The sequence below is a fragment of the Ostrinia nubilalis genome, chromosome 11, assembly GCF_963855985.1.
Source record: "Ostrinia nubilalis chromosome 11, ilOstNubi1.1, whole genome shotgun sequence".
Taxonomy (NCBI): Eukaryota; Metazoa; Arthropoda; class Insecta; order Lepidoptera; family Crambidae; genus Ostrinia; species Ostrinia nubilalis.
The window spans coordinates 8,740,208-8,761,240 of NC_087098.1; the positions used below are offsets into that span (position 1 = coordinate 8,740,208).

The 21,033-nt window shown below is 35.2% G+C and overlaps 1 protein-coding gene across 1 annotated transcript in view; it reads right to left on the reverse strand.

Moving 5' to 3' along the window:
* Positions 1–21,033, reverse strand: part of LOC135075936 (uncharacterized) — a 90,578-nt gene that overhangs the window by 26,246 nt on the left and 43,299 nt on the right. Inside the window, exons 2-3 of the mRNA XM_063970384.1 lie at positions 20,062–20,191; positions 11,172–11,317 (exon numbers count right to left, since the gene is read on the reverse strand). Of these exons, the coding sequence (XP_063826454.1) occupies positions 11,172–11,317; positions 20,062–20,191 (276 nt within the window). The remainder of the gene's footprint in view (positions 1–11,171; positions 11,318–20,061; positions 20,192–21,033) is intronic.

Genomic DNA, 21,033 nt, shown 5'->3' on the forward strand with positions numbered 1-21,033 from the left:
TATTTATTTATTTTCCCAAAGCTTCACAGTGACAGCTGAAACAGCAATACTGTTGTAAAACTAAACTTAGAACAAACTGTTACAAATATTTTACAAATTAAAATAAAACCGCATGTTGCTTTACTTTCTCGTATAGGTAATAAATGTAATTAATGGCTAGATTATTAATGTTACTTTGTTACCCTCAATAGTGAGGAGATCTTATAAAATGGTAACCCTGATTTTCATTGTCATTCAAGTGCTCTTTCTTCGCATAGGCTTCTGTGATTTGGCCAAGGGCCACACACATTGCGATAACATTATGCGACATTGATTTGACAGCAGCGGAGTGAAGTCTTGCGACTTTGCAAAATGATACCCTGTAATCGTAGCGCATATAGACATAGACGGGGCGGGGCACATAGCTCGTAGAGCTGATGGCCGCTGGGGCAGGAAAGTTCTTGAGTGGCGACCACGAGCCGAAAGACGTAGCGTGGGCAGGCCTCCCACTAGGTGGACCGACGATCTGGTGAAGGTCGCGGGAGGTGCCTGTATGCGAGCGGTGCAGGATCGGTCTTCGTGGAAATCCTTGGGGGAGGCCTTTGTCCAGCAGTGGACGTCTTTTCGGCTGAAACGAACGAACGATACGTATTACCACTATTTACCAGACATTACTATTTATTGTATACTCGCCGGATTACACGTAGGAGCACGCGCGTTACAGCTTCGGCCTTGCATTATTATAAGATCTTGTTCCGCCATTTTTCGAACTTCCTCCGTGAGGATATCCCCGCCGAATTCTATGATAAACCTATCAAAAGTCATATTCTGCAATGTCAAAATTAATTTGCCGAAATTCGCCGAGCCAGCTATGTCAAATAATATTATTAGGTGTCAAACAGGATACGTTCAGAAATTAATATTACGATTTTAAAGATATGACAAGACAACTTTTTATTGACGAAGTTGCTGGGACAGCTAGAAACTATTTTTTTTCCGGCACTTTAAGAAAATAATAAATGAATGAAAACGCAGCGTGGGACGTCCACCCACAAGGTGGACCGACGACCTGATAAAGGTAGCGGGAAGGCGCTGGATGCAGGCCGCTACCAACCGTGCGATGTGGAAGTCATTGGGGGAGGCCTATGTTCAGTAGTGGACGTCCTGTGGCTGAAATGATGATGATGATGATGAAATGAATGAAAATGACAAATCTTCGAACGTGTATAATACCGTGCCAAAGTAATCATATAATTTTGGCACCTTAATAACTATTGCCGTTTTTGTTGTAAAGATCATGCAGCGCTACTTGCGGATATTATTGGAAAGAAAACTATGTAGGCTCTAGATCTGAAGCCGCTTTAACGAACACGAAGTGCTCATACAATGCGGCGTATTTTCTTCCAGTCTTTAGTCAGGACTTTAGTCGAATTAAAACCCCGGTTGAACGTGATATAGCCGCACTAGAATACGGTGCTTTTTTGCATTTCGTTCCGGTGTCGACCGAATGTTATCACGATGTATGTGGCCCAGGGGTTACTGTAGCCGCTAAGGTTTGAAACTTCTTGCTTAAAATATTGTAGTCTTTGGCATAGACTACGACGGTAGTCATGGAGATAGGAGTTTGTTATCTCGTGTCAGATGTAAATGGTGAAAAGAAAACTCATGATTCGTGTTATTTTTATGCAATATGTAGGTATTTTATAAAAGTGGAACCCCGAGTGATCTCCCAAACCCATTCTATTATTATATACGATTCGGCTTCGATATCTATAATACAATAGGAGTTTATTTCATGTGTCAGATGACAAGGGTGGAAACAACCTACGATTCATGTTGTTTATTTACGTGCAATATGTGGGCATATTATAAAAGTGGAATGCCGAGTTGTATTTCTAAAACTTGTTCTATTATTGTATACTATTTGGCTGCGACTCGGCGTGACGACAATACAAAACATTTTTCGCGAATCGGTGTTCATACATTCACACAATACAATCAATGTGATTTAGACGCCATGTTGTCATAAACATTGAGTTATAATGTACTACGTACTAGAGAAGACATGTCAACTAGACTGTTTCTGGCACGCAAACAGGTCCATGGACCGAAATTCAATTAGTATGTGCTCAGCGGTTGCTGTGACAACACGCTTGAGTGCAGTTTTGTTTTTTGAAATATGCCATCCTATAGACGAAAATACTGTTCAAATAACTCCAGATACATAGGTATTAAGTAAAAATCAAGGAATGACTTTTTACCATTAAGTTGTACATTTATGCACTTTAAAACACTAATTTAATTTTAATTTGTTAATTACAAGGCGTCACCGCGGCGGCAGCCATTTTACGAAAATTTCAAAGAATAAAAATCGCAGACTTGACACTGACGCATAAATTAGTATACGAAAGGAAGGTTAAATACAGCAATAAAAAGATTTTTTTAAAGATTATAAAGCACTTTGTATTGTACAAATTACTAATAGTCCCGTCCAGCCCCTTGTGTTAAGCTAAATAAGCTTGGGTTACGGGTGGGCTCACACAATAGTCGTGCGGCATCATGGATCAAACTTGTTTGAATCTCACTGCTGTTGTTCGTATGCGACTGGTTAGTTAGTAAATCACCCTAATTATTGACACCTAGCTCACGAGATAGGCTAAAATTATAATAATTGTACAGTGTGTCTGGTCACCAGTGTCCGACCCGTTAGGGCGCAATAAATGATCAATTTAATCGACAAATCCAGTATTAAAAAATTACAGCTATTTTAATTTTTTTAGTTTCTAAGTCCGGATGGATTCATTTATTTACCAAATCTACCTATGTACAGGACCTATGAGTATAAAAGTGATTCGTTCGACAGCTGAAAAAGTAAGCAATACGTTGTCATCAAAAGCTTCCATTTAAATTTCTTAGAAACACTTGAACGTAAAAAAAATGATGCTTCTTTTTAGATTTTTCAATGTTACAAAAAACTAGAAAGTTTTACATTTTTAGATGCACTAAGTCATTACCTAAAAACTGATATAACTTGGCTTTAAATCAACTAGTCTAGGTGCTAGCTACACAGGAGATGCAGCGGTGAAAAGGAGAGGTGGGAATAGTCCCGTAACTTCTACCTCACAGCTATTATACGTGTACTCAACCACTGAGATAGTTAACAATAGAGACAATAAAATAACTGAAAGTTTCTGACTTTCAGTTATTTTATTGGTTCTGGAATGAAGGCGTGGGTCATCCCTAGCTTTGTTCCTACCGTGACGAGTGGGAATTTTTCTAAAATCTCAAGATGGACTGACTGAAGATAGCAGGAAGACGCTGGGTGCAGGCCACTATCAACTGGACGATGTGGAAATCATTAGAGGAGGCCTTTGTTCAGCAGTGGACGTCCAGTAGCTAAAATGATGATGACGATGTTTCCTTACAGTATCCAATTCCATAGGCAGAAACTAAACGTAAACGAAGTGTCGCCTCTGTAATGGTTTCATTATCTATAACTCATAATATTTCGTGCGCTGTTGGATGACAGTTTTAAACTAGAGATGGGTAATTTTTTTATCGAATTAGAAAATACCAGTTAACGATTCTCAAGGCGATTATCGATTACATTAGATTTTAATCGGGAAGAAAAATAATTAATGGCTTAAGCATCAGTATGAAGCCCATACGCACTTGTAGCACAAGTAACACGATTAGCCTCAGTCCCCTCAGTTGTGAATTCGGAATCGCCAGTTGTAATTTTAAAATCGCATCACAGAGTGAAGTAACTAACACCAAAAAACGGCAGAGCGAAGTGATTTCGAATGTTTCAACTGCTACGTTTTGTCACTTGTCTAGGAGGGCTAATTTTAGTCTAAGGGAGGGGAGCTTAGATTACATTACAGGAAACGCACAATATAATAAAATAAAATAATGTAAGTAGCTGAACCTTTTTGCTATTGAGCACCATGAAAATTTAACACAATTTAGCCGATTTGTTTATTTTCACAATCGATTCACAATGTCTATGATGAGGCGACCGCAGGAACGTCACTATTCGTGCAATCCTATCAATGAAGTACGACATTTTCTGGTGCAGATTTTATCGCCATAATTATGAAACTTGATAGTCATGGATTTGACTGACAGCTGTCCGTCAAATTCCCGCCCCGCACCCCGCACTGTACATATTTTGTTCGCGATGTCTGTTCTATACATAGTAATATTACTTCAATGGTCATAAACGACATATTATAAAATCGCTGTGATTTAATATTCATAATCATTAATTTTATGGCAAGTGTCCATCAGGAATCATTGTTCTTACACACAGAATTGTATTATTTCGCTTTCGGGTAGTAATATGTCAAAATTGTTGGTTCTTAGGCGAACAATGTATGGAGAACGAACATTGTCCTTTAAATGGTTTTACGTAAGTTTTACATAACAATTATGCAGATGACAAGGTATATGAATATTAACTAAGAAATTAATAACATTTTGTGATTACCAAACAAATGACAGTACGTTGACAAAAACCTACGAGTATTGAGGTTAGCTGTGTTAACAATTGGAGAGCGAGGAAATTGTCTTGTCTATGACATATTTACCAAGGATATGTCATTCTGTGATTACAAAATCCCAGAATGACATTTATATCCTTGCCTTGTTAAATATAATTGACTGAATTTCTAAGTTCTTGTTTATTTAACACAGCTACATTAAACCAAACATTAATTACAGTTTGAAAACAGATGCTTACTTGTTTATTACAGTCACTGACAAGGGCTGCTTGAACAATATTATTACTATCTTTGCGTGTCCTTCTTACCAGTTAAACGTTTTGTTAAACTTTGAAGTTGTTTACCACAAAGTTAAAGTTCGTCCATAAAATTGTAATAATGAATGCCATTTAAAGTTTCCAAATTAGCTGCTAGGTACTCATAATAAGACGCCTTATTACTTTAGAAAATAAATTAGCTTACGAATTTATTGATGAAAAAATATTTTTTCTTGAGTGTAGTAACTTCAATAAAAGGAACATTTAGGGCGGTCAAATTGAAATACCTAGCGATTCATTACTTGTTAATACAAATAATCGAAATTTATGTTCGGTTCGTAGCAATCGGTTCATGTCCCCATAGTATTCCCCTGTACACAATAGTTGCTGCTGTGCGATACAATACAAAAATATACTTAGCAGTATTGTGATTGTGTGTACTCATTCAGGTCTGATCGCTAGCACCTATTCACATTCACCCATCCACACACACACACCCATTTCTAGCCAATGAGGGCTATCGTTTTTATACTTAACAGTTGGCACCCCTGGCGATTGACAGGACCTTACTCTACAGTGGCGCCATCTTGATGAGTGCAAATGCGATAGTCCTCCTACCACTTTAGCGCTCACCAGTTGGTGCCACTGTCTTCGGGTTAGTCCCAACGGCCCCGGTGGATCTGCCCCGTCAACGGGGTGGATGGGAAAAAGTGTTTCAACGTCCCCGGTAGTCATAGTCTTAGCGTTCAACGGGGTGGTTGGAACACATCAAGTGTCAACCACCCCGGTATATCGTTTAACGGGGCGGATGGATCAAATCAAGTTTCAACCACCCCGGTATTTCACTAATCGTGGCGGATGACACAGATCTAAAAGGTTCCACCTCGGTATTGCATACCGAAAATAAAACCTGTTAATAAAATAAAAAATAATAATATGTAAATAATAATCAGTTTTATTTAACACTGTATAAAAAATCTTCAGCATAAAAGTAAGTTTAATTGTCACAAAATATTATGGTCATAAACCTATAGATTACCTTTAGAATCACAGATGCGCAATTGCATTAATCAGTCAATATACCCCAATATGATAACACACTAATAGTCTAATGTGATAAAAAGTAACTCTAAAATTGTTACAAAATATTATTATTTAAGAATCATAGATACGTATTTTTTATTTGTTTGTATTGGACTGGTGTGTAGGGGTTAGTTTCTACGTATAATAAGTATGTATTTACAAAAAAATAGTATTTAAGTATGTTTATATCCGTTGTCTAGTACCCATGGTACAAGCTTTGCTTAGTAGAAGCGCAGTGTAAAATGTCTAAGGATATTTATTTATTTATTTTATTTATTTATTTAGTTACATTAAGCAGTTGTTGATTAACAATAAAAGTAAGTTTGACTGTCACAAAATATTATGGTCATAAACTTAAAGATAACTTTTAGAATCACAGATGCGAAATTAATAATAAGACTCCTGTATACATTTACACTGTTGAGATGCTGACAGATTTTCTACTTGTTTTGAAATCACTTCATAATAGGAGGCGTCGCTGAGCAGTGTGTTTAACAACTCTATGATATTCGGTTGCTTTTTTTTTATTGTTTTATTAAGCTTTTTGTGCCATGCCATGCCTCAAGCATATTAGTAGTCCGGTGTCTCTCTCCAAATACGCACCAGATTGGAATAAACTCGTCTCGTAACCACTGACTGAGCATTTGCGGAAAAGCTTGCTTTTTCCATCGTCAGGGCTCTGGGCAGCTATGTACCACCAACCGTTAAAAAATTGATTTTGTCAAGTGTGCTGTACTGCCTCATTTGCCTCAAAATCAATTTTTTAATAGTAGGTAGTCTGTAAAAAAAACGGGTCACGATCATAGCAAATGTTGCGATAGGGATATAGACATGCGATTTTTGGTTTTACAAAGGTAATACAATAGAGAATAATACAAAGTAATAAAAACCACCGGTTATAGAGGCATTTTTTGGAGAAATTTATCAAATAACCAAAAAAACACGAATTTAAAAGCAGATTTTTTTCAAAAAGTATCATTTTTTATTATTTGTTGGCCTTTTTTGTGTATTTGAAGTATTTTTTTAGTATCGCCTGTTATTTAGCATTATTACTGTTTTTATTTTATCAGGATATACCGCTTAGTTTAAAAGTTATTAAGTTTTCTTTACAATAAGTAATTGGAAGAAAAAAAATTCTATAAGAAACTAAACAAAAAATTCTCAAAAATTTTTTGACCTCTTTTTTGTCGATAAAAATAGGTCTAGTTTTATCTATTTTCATATGTACACTTTAACGTGACTCACACTGTATTTTGTAACAATTTTAGATTTCCTTGTTACTATTTGTAAGTGAGGAGTTTTAGAGTTACTTTTTATCACATTAGACTATTAGAGTGTTATTAATATTGACTGATTAATGCAATTGCGCATCTGTGATTCTAAAAGTAATCTTTAAGTTTATGACCATAATATTTTGTGACAATTAAACTTACTTTTTTATGCTGAAGATTTTTTAAACAATGACTGTTAAATAAAACTGATTATTATTTACATATTATTATTTTTTATTTTATTAACAGGTTTTATTTTCGGTATGCAATACCGAGGTGGAACCTTTTAGATCTGTGTCATCCGCCACGATTAGTGAAATACCGGGGTGGTTGAAACTTGATTTGATCCATCCGCCCCGTTAAACGATATACCGGGGTGGTTGACACTTGATGTGTTCCAACCACCCCGTTGAACGCTAAGACTATGACTACCGGGGACGTTGAAACACTTTTTCCCATCCACCCCGTTGACGGGGCAGATCCACCGGGGCCGTTGGGACTAACCCCTGTCTTCGCGACTAGCAAGTGACAGGACCTTACTCTACAGTGGCGCTAACTGGTGAGCGCTAAAACGATAGCCCTCATTGAATGCGGACGGACGCGGACGGGACGATACGATGTTACACTTACAGACAGAATCTTGGTTACTGTAACACATGTAGTCTCTATGTCTATACGTGGGTAGGTGGAAGAAGTGTGTTTCTTCTTCACACAAAATAAACAGCACTCTGTAAGTGTGTAATGGTTTGTTGTTCCCAAAATGAATTAATAGAAACTAATGGATGGATAGTGAAAAATAATGTTATCCTTACATGATAACACTAGACTTGAATCAAAGTCCACGCGGGGGAGTAGTCACGACCAGTAACTAGTGGTTATAAAAAGTAAGAAATCTACGTTGATATCCATATCAAAATATTTTCAGCACAAAAGAACTGTAACGGGTATAAATATGGCCTATAGTTAGTACCCTGAGACTCGTAAAAAACAGAATAAAAAGAAAAATGATACATAACTCAAAATAATTTGCCGTTGCGAACTTCTTACTTCAAGGTTACCAATTCTCTCAAGAGCTAAGTAATAAAAAACTAAAAGATGAAGTAATAACTGAATAAGAACGTGGCTCTTCACATATTTAAACGTATTTCCATTTAATATAATAATCTAATAATAAATCGTTTAATAACAATAATTCGGGCTCTACTTTTATTACTGTAGTACCTATACATAATTATGGTAGGTGTCATCATTTTGTATGCACAAATCACATAAAAATTATACTATAAGGCTGAGTTGCACCACCTAAATTTGACCGTAACTATAACGATAACCGGTGTTTTTTGTATGGAGTTTGACAGATTTTTGAGGTTCGTCAAAGTTAATTTTTTAAGAACACATTTTTTAAGAACTCTGTTTCAATAATTTTGTATGAATTTTGACTGATTGGTTAAATTTTAAATTAGGCGATTATGCGAAACCACTCTTGACTGCATGTTTGCAGTTATTATTGTTATAAGTCAGAAGTGGTTTTTGACTAACGCCCTTGGTCGGTTCTATATTGGCTCACATAAAATTCTATATCCTATTCTTCGTCTTACTACCGATTTGTGTTCATAATAATCTCTCTTCATAATTTTATTTTTCATACTTTTTTTATTCATACTTTTTTTATTCATACATTTTTATTACTACCATCGGAGCTCATAACAGTTAGTAATCATAATTTTTTTTATCAATACTGTTACTACCAAGAACCATTTAAAATACATAATTTTTATTTTCAGATCTTTTTTCTTCATAACATTTATTGATCATATTGTTTTAATTAATAATGTTGTTACTAAGAACATACTTCAACTCATAATGTTGTTGTTCAGAATAATTTACTTTATAACAGACATACTCGTATCTTTAAAAAAATCATATATAATTTAATAGAGTAGATAAGCATGCAGAGCATGCAGCATGAAAGCAAGCATGCAGCATGCATAGGTATCTCCTCGTCTCCGGCGCTGCGGGATGTGCAGCCCTTCCACCCTTGCGTAACGAGGCTCAGGCACCCACGCTTGCTTCCGCAGCTTCGGCTTTTTGGATCGCCATCGGCGCCTTCGGCGCCTCGGCGACCAGCCTCAGCCACTCCAGCTCGCCCGGGCGCCTGAGCCTCGTTACAGCGGGCGAGGGCTGCCCTCCCTCCGCGCCTCCGGCTTTTAAATTACACTCTAGGGGTAGGGCAGACAAGACTACGTGGAGTCGGTTTTGCAGCGATTCGTTTCTGTCACGTTAGTTTTGTGGCACAAAATATTGCCTGTTTTGGACCATTTCAAATTAATGTTAAAATACGATTTAATACGAATATAGACATCATGATTTTCAATAATATGGATAAATACACTTATGAGTAATAAATTTATGAAAACAAATATTAGGATACATCACATTTATGAATATTATAGTTATTTATTCGAATGATTATGAGTTTCGATTATTAGTATAGAAAAATATATGAAAACAAATATTAGTAAAAACTAAGTGTATGATTAGTGATATTATGAATATCAATGATTATGTTTTTAAATATGTAGGTTTTAAATTTTTTATGAAGAATGAACATTATGGTATCAAATTGTATGAGAAATATTTTCGGACCTCCAATGATAGGAATTGAAAAGTTATGTAAGAAAATGCGCTACCCCTTGGTCAATTGACTTATTTTTCCAGTTAAAAGTAGTTTTGGCCGATGATGAGTTCTGTTGTGACTGTAACATAGCTATAATTTAGAAGTAGTTTAAGATAAATTAGTGGTGTAAACTTGGTGTCAAGTAAGAGAATTGAGACAAGACTTTAAGTTAAAACAATTAACTCAAGTTTGAAGGCTTTAAGGAAAACAAAGAAGACCCATTAGCAATATCTTCATTGCAAGGGTCTTCAGGCAACCATTTGAGACTTCGTTTGGAAGTAAGACCGAAATGTACTTCGGAGATGTTGTTAAGTAACCATAACTCATAGACGCTATTTAGTTAAGCCAGTTTAGAAAAAGTTCTTATACCTAGGTAAGATGAAAAGATACGAGTAAATGGTAGAAATTGTCAAATTATTATTTTACTTTTGGTTGCTATACTGAAACTTCATTTACTTGTGGCAAAAACTTTATATGGCAATAACAGTAGTTCTCTCTCGTAAAATAATGTCTTCTGTATCAATTTTACACTTTTTCTCTAGTTTATAAAATAGAAGTCGCCCTGAAACGTCAAGGACTCACAACATTTCATGAATTATCCTAAAGTTAAAATTGTGATTGTAAAAAATCCTCGTTGTGGATAAAAAAATTAAATGGTTGCTCTCTGAACAAATGAAAAATGTTAACAACAGCTGCTCTGACATGTCACCGAGTTACACAGGTCAGTTCAATTGATATACAGTTCCGCAGAATGTTTTTAAAGGGAAATCGTAAACAAATTACTTTCCTAAATTAAATAAGCCAAGTGAGGAAATAAGACTGTTTCTCACAAAGTTGGTTGACTTACTTAAATGTGGAACAGAATCCGTACTAATATGAAAGACTCTCTAGTATTCATCTAAACTGAATAAGATAGATTCTAGATTAAAGCTTGCAATTGGTTGGAATATTAAATTAAAACTAATCACAGTTTTGAATCTAGAATTCGTTTGTTCAATGAAAGACTCTCTAGTATTCATCTAAACTGAATAAGATAGATTCTAGATTAAAGCTTGCAATTGGTTGGAATATTAAATTCTAACTTATCACAGTTTTGAATCTAGAATTCGTTTGTTCAGACTTTCATATTTTGATTTGATCTTAAATTAAAAGCACCGCAGAAGCAGCGTAGGACCGGTCTTTGTGGGAATACTTGGGAGATTTACTTTGGTTTTAAGTTTCAACCATCAATGGACATCTTTTGGTTGAATTTTAAATTCAAATTCTTTCTTAGTTATGGCCTCTTCCAGGGCACTTATACACGTCCCAATATAGCTTGCTCTACAACCACTTCAGGACAACGTCATATCGGCTGGTGCTAAACAGAAATGATAAAAGAAATTCAGTCACGATTAAAAGTTACCTCTCCTCAGAGCAGTTTCGTTGGTGCAAAGGAACCGCATGAGTGCGCGGGCGCCGCCGATCTGCTGCTGCACCAGTTTCTGGCCGTCGGTTGGCAGGCAGCGCTTGATCCACGTGTCCATGCACGCCATGCCAGTCTGGTAGGCCCTGTGACAAAGGAATTGTATGAGTAATTGAGAAATCTCATCTTTATAACAGAATAGGTAAGACTTCTTTTCGTTCTGCATTGGATAATCAAAACGCGTCTCAATGGATGTGTAAGGTAATGATGACCGCACATCACAAAGCAGTTGCAATAAATGTAGCAGGTGATACTTTGTTTGGTGATTCTTCGTCAGTAACGTTTTCTGAAGGTTAATGCGAAGACGCGCCTATGAAACACAAATTCTGCAAGAGGTACTGATAATTTTTTTTTGCCTGTCTTATAAAGAGTACCTAATGTGTAAGTGTAATTATTATAAACTAGCTTTCCGCCCGCGGCTTCGCCCGCGTGGAATTTTGTCTGTCACAGAAAAACTTTATCGCGCGCGTCCCTGTTTCAAAAACCGGGATAAAAACTATCCTATGTTCTTTCCCGGGACTCAAACTATCTCTATGCCAAATTTCATCAAAATCGGTTGCGAGGTTTAAGCGGGAAAGCGTAACAGACAGACAGACAGACAGACAGACAGACAGAGTTACTTTCGCATTTATAATATTAGTTGGGATTAGTTGGGATAAACAACTACTATTAATTGAGTTGTATAGAATCAAAAGTGCAGCTTTTTAATTTTTCCATAATAATTAGCGGTTAGGTATTAAGAAAAATAGTTTCACCATTATAACTCATCGTACGCAGATTGCTGCATTTGATACTAAAACTGATTTTTCGTACTAGTTTTGTTACGATGTGGTGAATAAATAAGCATAAATGTAATTTTAACGTGAGAATGTTGCCATATCCAAAACTCAATTTGCACAAAATCTTCAGATTGCTGTTTTTGACTCTATACAACTCAAGACTCCGTACGAAATTCTCGAAACCGACAATAATTGGGAATAGTGCACTCCGAAGCTTCAAATTACTTACGAACAACGTATTCGAAGTTAGGCTGACGGACGTTTGGATGTGGTTGAATGAAATAGTCAGCAGTTGATGTACGTGCAGTCTGCGGTTGCAGATTACTACTAAATGTACGAGTACTAACCTATCTGTGTTAGTAGCTGAGCTAAGTAGATTGGATCTGGACTGCTCATGCCTTTAAAGTTTCTATTAGTATACTATCATTAGATGAAGATTTGTTTGAGGGATAAAGTAGGTGCAAAAACTACTGTAGTGTAGGTGAAGTGCTTGTACAAAAATTTTATAAAAAAAAATAAAACCGACTCCAAAAAACCTACACTAAAACGTAGAAAAATAATTACTAATTACCTACTTATTTATTAGGACGAATTATTAATATTTATGTAGGTATACCATGATTGATACTTCTGGAGTCGGTGCCAAGATTATGAAACATGTAAAGTTTGCCTGCACCGACTCCAAAAGTATCAATCATGGTATACCTACATAAATATTAATAATTCGTCCTAATAAATAAGTAGGTAATTAGTAATTATTTTTCTACGTTTTAGTGTAGGTTTTTTGGAGTCGGTTTTATTTTTTTTTATAAAATTTTACTTATTTCTTGCTTTTTAGTCAACTAATTATTACCTTGATGTTACCACTGAAGGTAGGCAGTACACTGAGACCAAAAAAAAATTGGTTCATAATCGGCGGAGATATTGCGTATAAAAAAGTTCATCCCCAATATTCCACCCTTGGGGGTGAAATATTTTCTTCAAATTCGCATGAAACCACCCTTTTGATAATACCTATTCAACAAAAAAATAATCGTTCAAATTGGTTTATAATCGGCGGAGATATTGCGTATAAAAAAGTTCATCCCCAATTTTCCACCCTTGGGGGTTGTTTTTTTTATTATTAAATTTAAATGGGACCACCCTTGAGGTATTACCTATACGCCGAAAAAAGATTTGTTCAAATCGGTTCATAATTGGCGGAGTTATCGCGTAACAAACATAGAAAAAAAAAAAAAAAAAAAAAAAAAAACATACGGGTCGAATTGAGAACCTCCTCCTTTTTTGAAGTCGGTTGAAAACGCCACCATGTCGGTCCGAGTACAGGAGCAGAGCACGAGGGCGATTCCTTTGCAGCGAGGCGTTAAGCAGGGAGATGTTTAATATCTTCGAAACTGTTTACCGCTGCATTGGAAAGTAGATTTAGGCTAAGTTGCACCACCAAACTTTGACCGTAACTATAACGATAACCGGTGGATTTTGTATGGAGTTTGACAGATTTTTGACGTTTTTTACAGTCAAAGTAAGATGGTGCAAACCAGCCTTAGATCATTACAATCATACCTACTTAGTTAACAAGCTTACAAAAATGGTCGGTGCATGATTGTAATCTTTTAGCTTAGAGACCGCACTAAAAGACAATAAATATAATAATCGTTCATTAAGAATCCATTGAAATACTCGTACATTTTGATTTATAATGTCGCCACAATGATTAGAGATTTCAACCAAAATGCAAAATTAAATATTTTCAATCTTAATCTGAATGCCTCTTAAAATTAAAATATAGTAAATTCACAAAGCCAGCCATTTGACAAACATTTACATTGACATCTTTTATACTGTACCAACATAATCTCCAAAATATTGTAATTTAGTGGTTTGAAGTTTGATTTAAAATTTAAAGTTAAATATGGTCTACATTTAGTAACGAAATGTGAATGGCTGATGATAATCCAGAGTAGGGACGCGACGGTTACTAAATAAATATACCTACTTAGCTTCAAAAATTTTATTTGAGTGACGAAAATATTTGGTTAATAAAATTATGTAGTGGTTTATAGAATGGTCAAGTTAATAACCTTCTATTCAGAAGGACTTTTAAAGCTTCAAAATGTATTTAAAACACTATGACGGCTGGTCATTGACCGTAATATTTGACCTGTAGGTCAACAGTAGATACGTTTGTCTAACAAACTTATGGCAAGAACATTTTACATCTCACCTTCATAAAGTATGTCTCTATGCCATAATTTTATTTGTATGACGTCATTACCCACATTTCACATTTCAAGTCATTAGAAGTTAATCAGTGCAACTAATCTTAATTATACTAGTATTTTACAAACCTACACCACACCTACACAAACATCCAGTATTACAGCAAAATATCAATCCTGGGAATTGAATTGAATATCGAGAATAATATCCGATACCTGCGTTCAGCACGCATTCGATGTACGCTAATTGGTTTGCTCCCCGGAGATTCGATACCCCACGCCGCAATAAAAGGTAATGTCACTTGTTTTGGGAATTGTCACATTATTGGAACCTCGTTGCATTTAAACCAGAACAATAGCAGGTACCTAGTAGTAGTTAGTAGTTGTGTTGTTGTCGGTGTTACACTGCAACAATGAGCTTTCGTAGTTGCAGTATAGTTAGTAGCTCCAAGTGTAAAGTGGTAAAATAACATCCAATGTAAAAAAACAAATATGTAATTATGTTGCGCGACCAAATTGCTTGATGTGAAAGCGCCCTAATAGAGCCGTTGGCAATTACAGCTGCCGCCATTACACTAATCTTGACTTGACATTCGTTCAATACAGCGGTTTGCTCTCCAGATTACAAACCAACTATTGGGAGTTAAATTACCCAAGGAGCAAGTTTCTATAATGGTACAATTCGTTAACTCTTCGATTTAATTACAGGCTTTTCCGTCAGTACAATAGCAATTATAGCGATAATCTCAATTACAGTCTTTCCAATAGTAACTGCTACCTAAGTACCCTTGTTACAAAAGAAACTACATAAACTGCAACACTGCAGCGATTTATACATACTTAACAGGTACCTACTACGAATGGCGTTCAAAGTCATAGAACATGGTTTGTGAACTCGACACCTGCATGGTGATATACGAGTATTTTGCCATGTAAGCTCCTTGGATGAGTTCCAAATTGACTTGTGAACTTCTAATGGTCGTCTCGTGGAATCTGTCCACGACAAGATATGTTTTTGTTGTTGAGGGTTTTGCAGTTAAGCTATTCAATTTTACACTTCACTGGCAACTGACATTTATCACGTCTACCCTGTAGAATACTCGACGAAAGATTTATCAAATGCTGACGTCCTGACGTTTTGAAATGTTTTCGGCCCTTTGCTCTACAATATTAAAGTTAGTTAATCATTTGTTGAACAACTTCATCCAAGTACTGAACCACTTCAGTATTTTGTGTTGATCAGACGTTTTTTGATCTACAATTTATAAATTATTTAACATTTTAGTAAGAAGACAATGGCCTGAAATATGACACATCACGTGGTTCCAAAGTGAACGTTTTCATTTTATTGAATGAAACTGCACAGAAAAGTAATTAACCTGTTCAATTACGAGACTTGTATGCACTTGACGAGATATGTTTCTTTGATCAACGCGAGTTGAGCTGCAGGTAAACGTTGTAATGAGTTTGACATACACATAGGTATTTATTTAACCTGCTAATGTGCAAAAACCCTTGTAAGACTAGCATACTAAGGCTGATTTACACGTATTAAGTAGTTAAATAGGTAACTAAATTTTATCTTAATTTTAAGTGAACACAGAATTTAGTACGAAGGCGCAATTTTAAAGTCGTGTTTACATGCAATTTGATCACTTAAAATTAAGTTAAACCTTACTAGAAAATAAAAGGCATATTGTATTTAAATGATCTTTTTAAATGAGCAAAAATGGCAAATAAAAAAATCTAAATGGTCATCTATTTTAATGATTGATCCTCTTTCTTTGAGACATAAAATAAATGAAATCGATCGATATTTTAACCTCTTTTGAACTACGCAAAAAAAATTTGAGATGTAAAAATTATATCTGATCGTTACTTGTTAGTCCTCAAAAATAAAAGAAATGAGCACCAAATATTCAATATTGTGATACTTTTTTAAATAATTCGATTTGTATAAATTATTTTTTGTCTATATCAAATGATCTTCAAAATAATTATGTTATGGTACTTATTTTTATTAAGTTGTAGTCAAAGGATGGAAACTATTTAAAGGCACTTGATGTTAAAAGATTTTTTTTTTATTAAAAAAGCATACTTAACACGTTCACACTGCGTTATCGGGTCGAATTGACCTTAGGTGCTGGATGCGTTGGTGCGGGATGGATATATTCGGTCTTTTCAATAGTACGAAAGATAAATATTGTTTTGCAATTGTTTCGTCAAACACAGTAAATATTTGGAAAAAAAAAACTTATCAGACCCGATGTCGCACTAAAAGTAAACAAATATCGTTTAGTGCTTTTATCGTGTCTAATCGACCCGTTGACAGATGACTTTATGGTCACTGATCACGGTCGAGATCGGTATACTAAGAGAAAATCAACCTTGCGATTTGAAAAAAATAAAGAGGTAAAAATTATGATGTCAGAAGTAAGAAATTATTTTACATAGCGCCTCTAGTCCCAAACTAAGCAAAGCTTGTAATTTAAACAAACATGGCAATGTACCATTCTACTTGCTTATTGGCCGCTAAGCCCTTGGCCAACTCAGTAACCAATGACGGACGATTGTCACTCAACCACAAAGTACCGCGTAAATTAAAAGATATTTTTTAATTAAAAATATTAACCAATAATATTTTTTGTTAGATCAAATATATTTTAAAGTTAAGATATAAAAATCATCAAATTAACAAAATTAAAGATCAATAACTAAAAAAGAGGATCAAATATTATTTTTGTTTACCAAATATTAAAAGAGTATGTTAAACATAAATATTATGTTACCTTTAATGAAGATCATTCATAATTTATCCGTAGATCAACTAATATAGACCCAATAATTAATATAAAGATAAAATATAATAAAAAACATCATTTATTTTTAAAAGTGCACATACAAAAAAGATCAATTAGTTTTTAGAGGATCAAATAATATTGTCCCAAAATAAAAGTTGCACCTCACATCTTACTTTAACTTTAACAAACGTCTAAAATCTGTCAAACTACATACACTGGTTATTGCTGTAGTTACGGTTAAAGTAAGTTGGTGTAACTTAGCCTAGGAGTTTGACTTTGGATGAAACTTGTATTTACAGTTCAGTATAACAAAAGGTTATCACTAATTAGGTACCTAAACTCTTCTACTTCTTACTAATTTAGATTTCCGGCATACATACAATGTCAATGTTTATTCGCACGATTTTCCCCGTCAATAATGTTTATCCACTTTGATGTATTGAACGTTACCTTTGCAAGAAAGAAAGTTAACGATAAAGGTAAATATAACTTTGTGGGTGCTCGTGGAAGATACAATTCGTATTGTGTGATGAAAAACTGGATGTTCTTACTTCTTCTAACGGCTCTTATAAAGGATTCCTTGTAATATTTACGAAGTACAAAGCGGATAGAAACAAAAAATGAAAGAGAAAAGTGGTACATTGGGTTAATACGTCACAAAACAGACATGTTTTAGAGGTAGACAAAGAAATGAAACACGTATTTATGTGGCACAATAATACTACTGTGCACATAAAGTCCCTAATTACACGCCCATACGTTATGTTAAAATAAACATAGTCTCTTATTAGGTACTGTTATATTTGCGCTACAAAAAGAGTTCTGGAAATTATTTACGCAATAAAAAGATTAAGCTCAACCGACACGCCTAATATAGAAACTTTGCTTGCATACGATAGATAATAATATGTAGGTACCTACCTATTTGCCTTATTTCCCAGATTATACACAGTCTCAGGTATGGCGATAGTCATTCCGTGGTGAAAAATGAGCTTCTGAGGAAAATGTCAGCCATGAGAAATGTTGTGCACAATATTAACGAATTTCACATTTCTTTTTAAAGTCAACGAGCTGTATAATTGAATACGTTGCGTTGGGTAAATGCAAAGCTCATAATAAGTTTATTTTTAAACTTATTGACTGCACTTGCATGCTTTGCTGCATTTTATAACGTTTGACTTCTTTGCTTTACTTTTAGAGAGACTTGCGAAATAAATACAAAAGGTCTTGACTAATGCCATTCAACTATCTTATGTGGAATTTGACCTACGGCGACTACCTCCTTTGTAAGGTCTTTACCCATACCCTAATATTTCGTTCTAACTAAAGGTTTATTTGCGGAACATCACACACTTCCAGTACATAAAATATTCCATAAAAGCTTTTCCATCGTACGTTCCAGTAGCATGAAAAGCAATGCATTATCTCCAAGTCTCCAGAGCACATGTCGAGGGGAAACTGATCTACCAGGAGTAACCCATAAAATTTAGTGCTTACAAATTCCATGCCATTGTTTTCCACGTTTTTATGGTTGTGCCTATGGGAGTTTATTTTTTTATATCGGATAGATTTGATGAGCACATTTTTTAAAGCATACGTATCGTTGTTTCTGGCAATAATAACTACTAGGTACTTACAATTTCTAAATGCCACACTCATTAATTCGAAAAAAAAAAACACTAATAATAAAATCACGTGTTTGGATGTTCTAATTGATGAACATCATCAGTGATCATTTATCATCTAACGACCGTCCACTGCTAGAAGCATCCCACATAGAATGCCACAAAGCACGGTCTCCTGAATGTTTCATCCAGTTACTCCTAATCTATTTTCACAGGTCGTTCGGTCTAATGAGGATCAGTACTGTTGTAGAAAATTCAATAAAACTAGTATCTACGTTAATCTTTAAGACATAAGAAAGATATATCTTTTTGAATTATCCAAATCGGACCATTACTTACGAAGATATTAAGTAATAAACATAGGCCGTTTTTGCCGCTAAAAGTCAACGTACGCAGGGCCGCGTGACGTCACTATATCCGTTATTGTTTGTTTTAGGGAATATATTGTTGTTGCAACTGTCCCCAAAGGGGAACAGTCCCGATGGCTGTCAGTTCGGTGGCTGGACACGCCATTTCCTTTGTGAACCGTACATTCGCCATACTTTATCGCATTTATATCGTCACACAATGTTGACGTTAACTGTATACTGGCCAAAGTAGATATTTCCTTCCCCTTGACATTTTAAAAGGCAAAGTTTATAATTTAATTTTTTGAAACAGAATTCTATTTGATACTAGCTTTCCGCCCGCGGCTTCGCCCGTGTGGAATTTTGTCTGTCACAGAAAAACAATATCGCGCGCGTTTGCTCACCGTTTAGACCTACCCTGGACTACGACAAACTTTTTAAAACCAAAATCAGCTCAATCGGCCCAGCCGTTCTCGAGTTTTAATCAGACTAACGAACATCAATTCATTTTTATTTATATAGATTAGCAGTTTTTAATTAAATCAAAATGTTGACTAAGCCGATTTAAAATTCAATAAATGCTTTCACAATTTATTACCTATCCTTTTAGAAAATGGCACAACTAAACACTTTTCACCAGAACGTTTTCGCTAGAAATCAACGATCTGAAAATTTAAGCTCAGATTTAAAGATTTTAATATACTAAGAAGTGAGGATAATTTCAATAAAAGGTTACTTTGGTAGGTATTATATTGGCACTTGAAACAACATTTTAAATTAATCTTGTAATCTATCAAAATAATGACTGTATCAGAATATTAGAAACATTTAAACAGATTTAGGTTGTTACGAAAAACGTAGGTACCTACTCATTAGGTATTTTCAGTTTAATATTTAATATTTCAGCTTACCTCTAAAATAAGACTTGTCTTTTTTTTCTCTCTCAAACGTTTTAAATAAACTCAAGATGTTTAATTAAAATTTAGTTTGAGAAGCGACTCTAATCGCTAAGAAATTTTAATTACTCTCAAACGTTGTCCTCAACAGTGAATTACTTACGAGCAATGTAGGTCGAGCTCGTCCCTCGTCTTCGGTAGGCCAATAGGTGTTCTTGGTATCAGATCCACGCACACCTTCAGCTCGCCAGGGTCACAGTTGTCTGCTTCGCCAAGCTGTGCTCCTCCACCACCTACGGCAAAAATAACAATTTAAGGCCGAGTTGCACCACCTTTGATCTTAACCTTAAGGATAACCGGTGTGTTTTGTATGGAGTTTGACAGATTTTTGACACACTAAAATAATGATGATCGGATTGATCGGATCAAACTCCCCGCACCCCGTACTTCTCTCGACCAAAAAGTGGGGCGCGTCTTCGTGGATGAAACGATCTATACTCTAGGTGCATATTAAATCCTAAAAAGAGATGGACTTCTAATAAATTAATGTAAGACCTAAGCTAAATTTTCAATTAACAAACATACCTACTCGTAATACAATAACATTGATCACAATGTCAATCAAAAGTTAATCAGAGCTTATCTGATTAAACCCAGTGTGGGAACGTGGATAACACAGACAAGTAACTTTTGCGGTTAGGCCTCTCCTAATAGGACCCGTATGAAGCCCGACCTTTTAGCCCTTAGGTATTTTAGTACTTACATAGGTACGTTAATCTACTTAGATACAGTACTATTTTGGGCTTCTATGGATATGCCTAAATTGTCTTACAGATTTGTGAGATATTAAAAATTTGATTACCTATTTAATTTTCTCCCAAGTAATTAGACAAGACGTAAATGTCAAGAGATTAAAGTTTTTTAATGTAATGTAGTATGTTCTTACCTACTACTAGGAATTTAATTAAATCTATCCAATTAGGAATTCCGGGAGACTCTGATATTTAGATATTTTTATCCGACTGCGCTAGAAGGCCCTCCTTCGGGAGACTGATATTTAAAAACATAAGGGTTATGTTTTTAAATATCATTCCTAATTTTACTGCAAATAATAACGGTATGCATATTATTATGG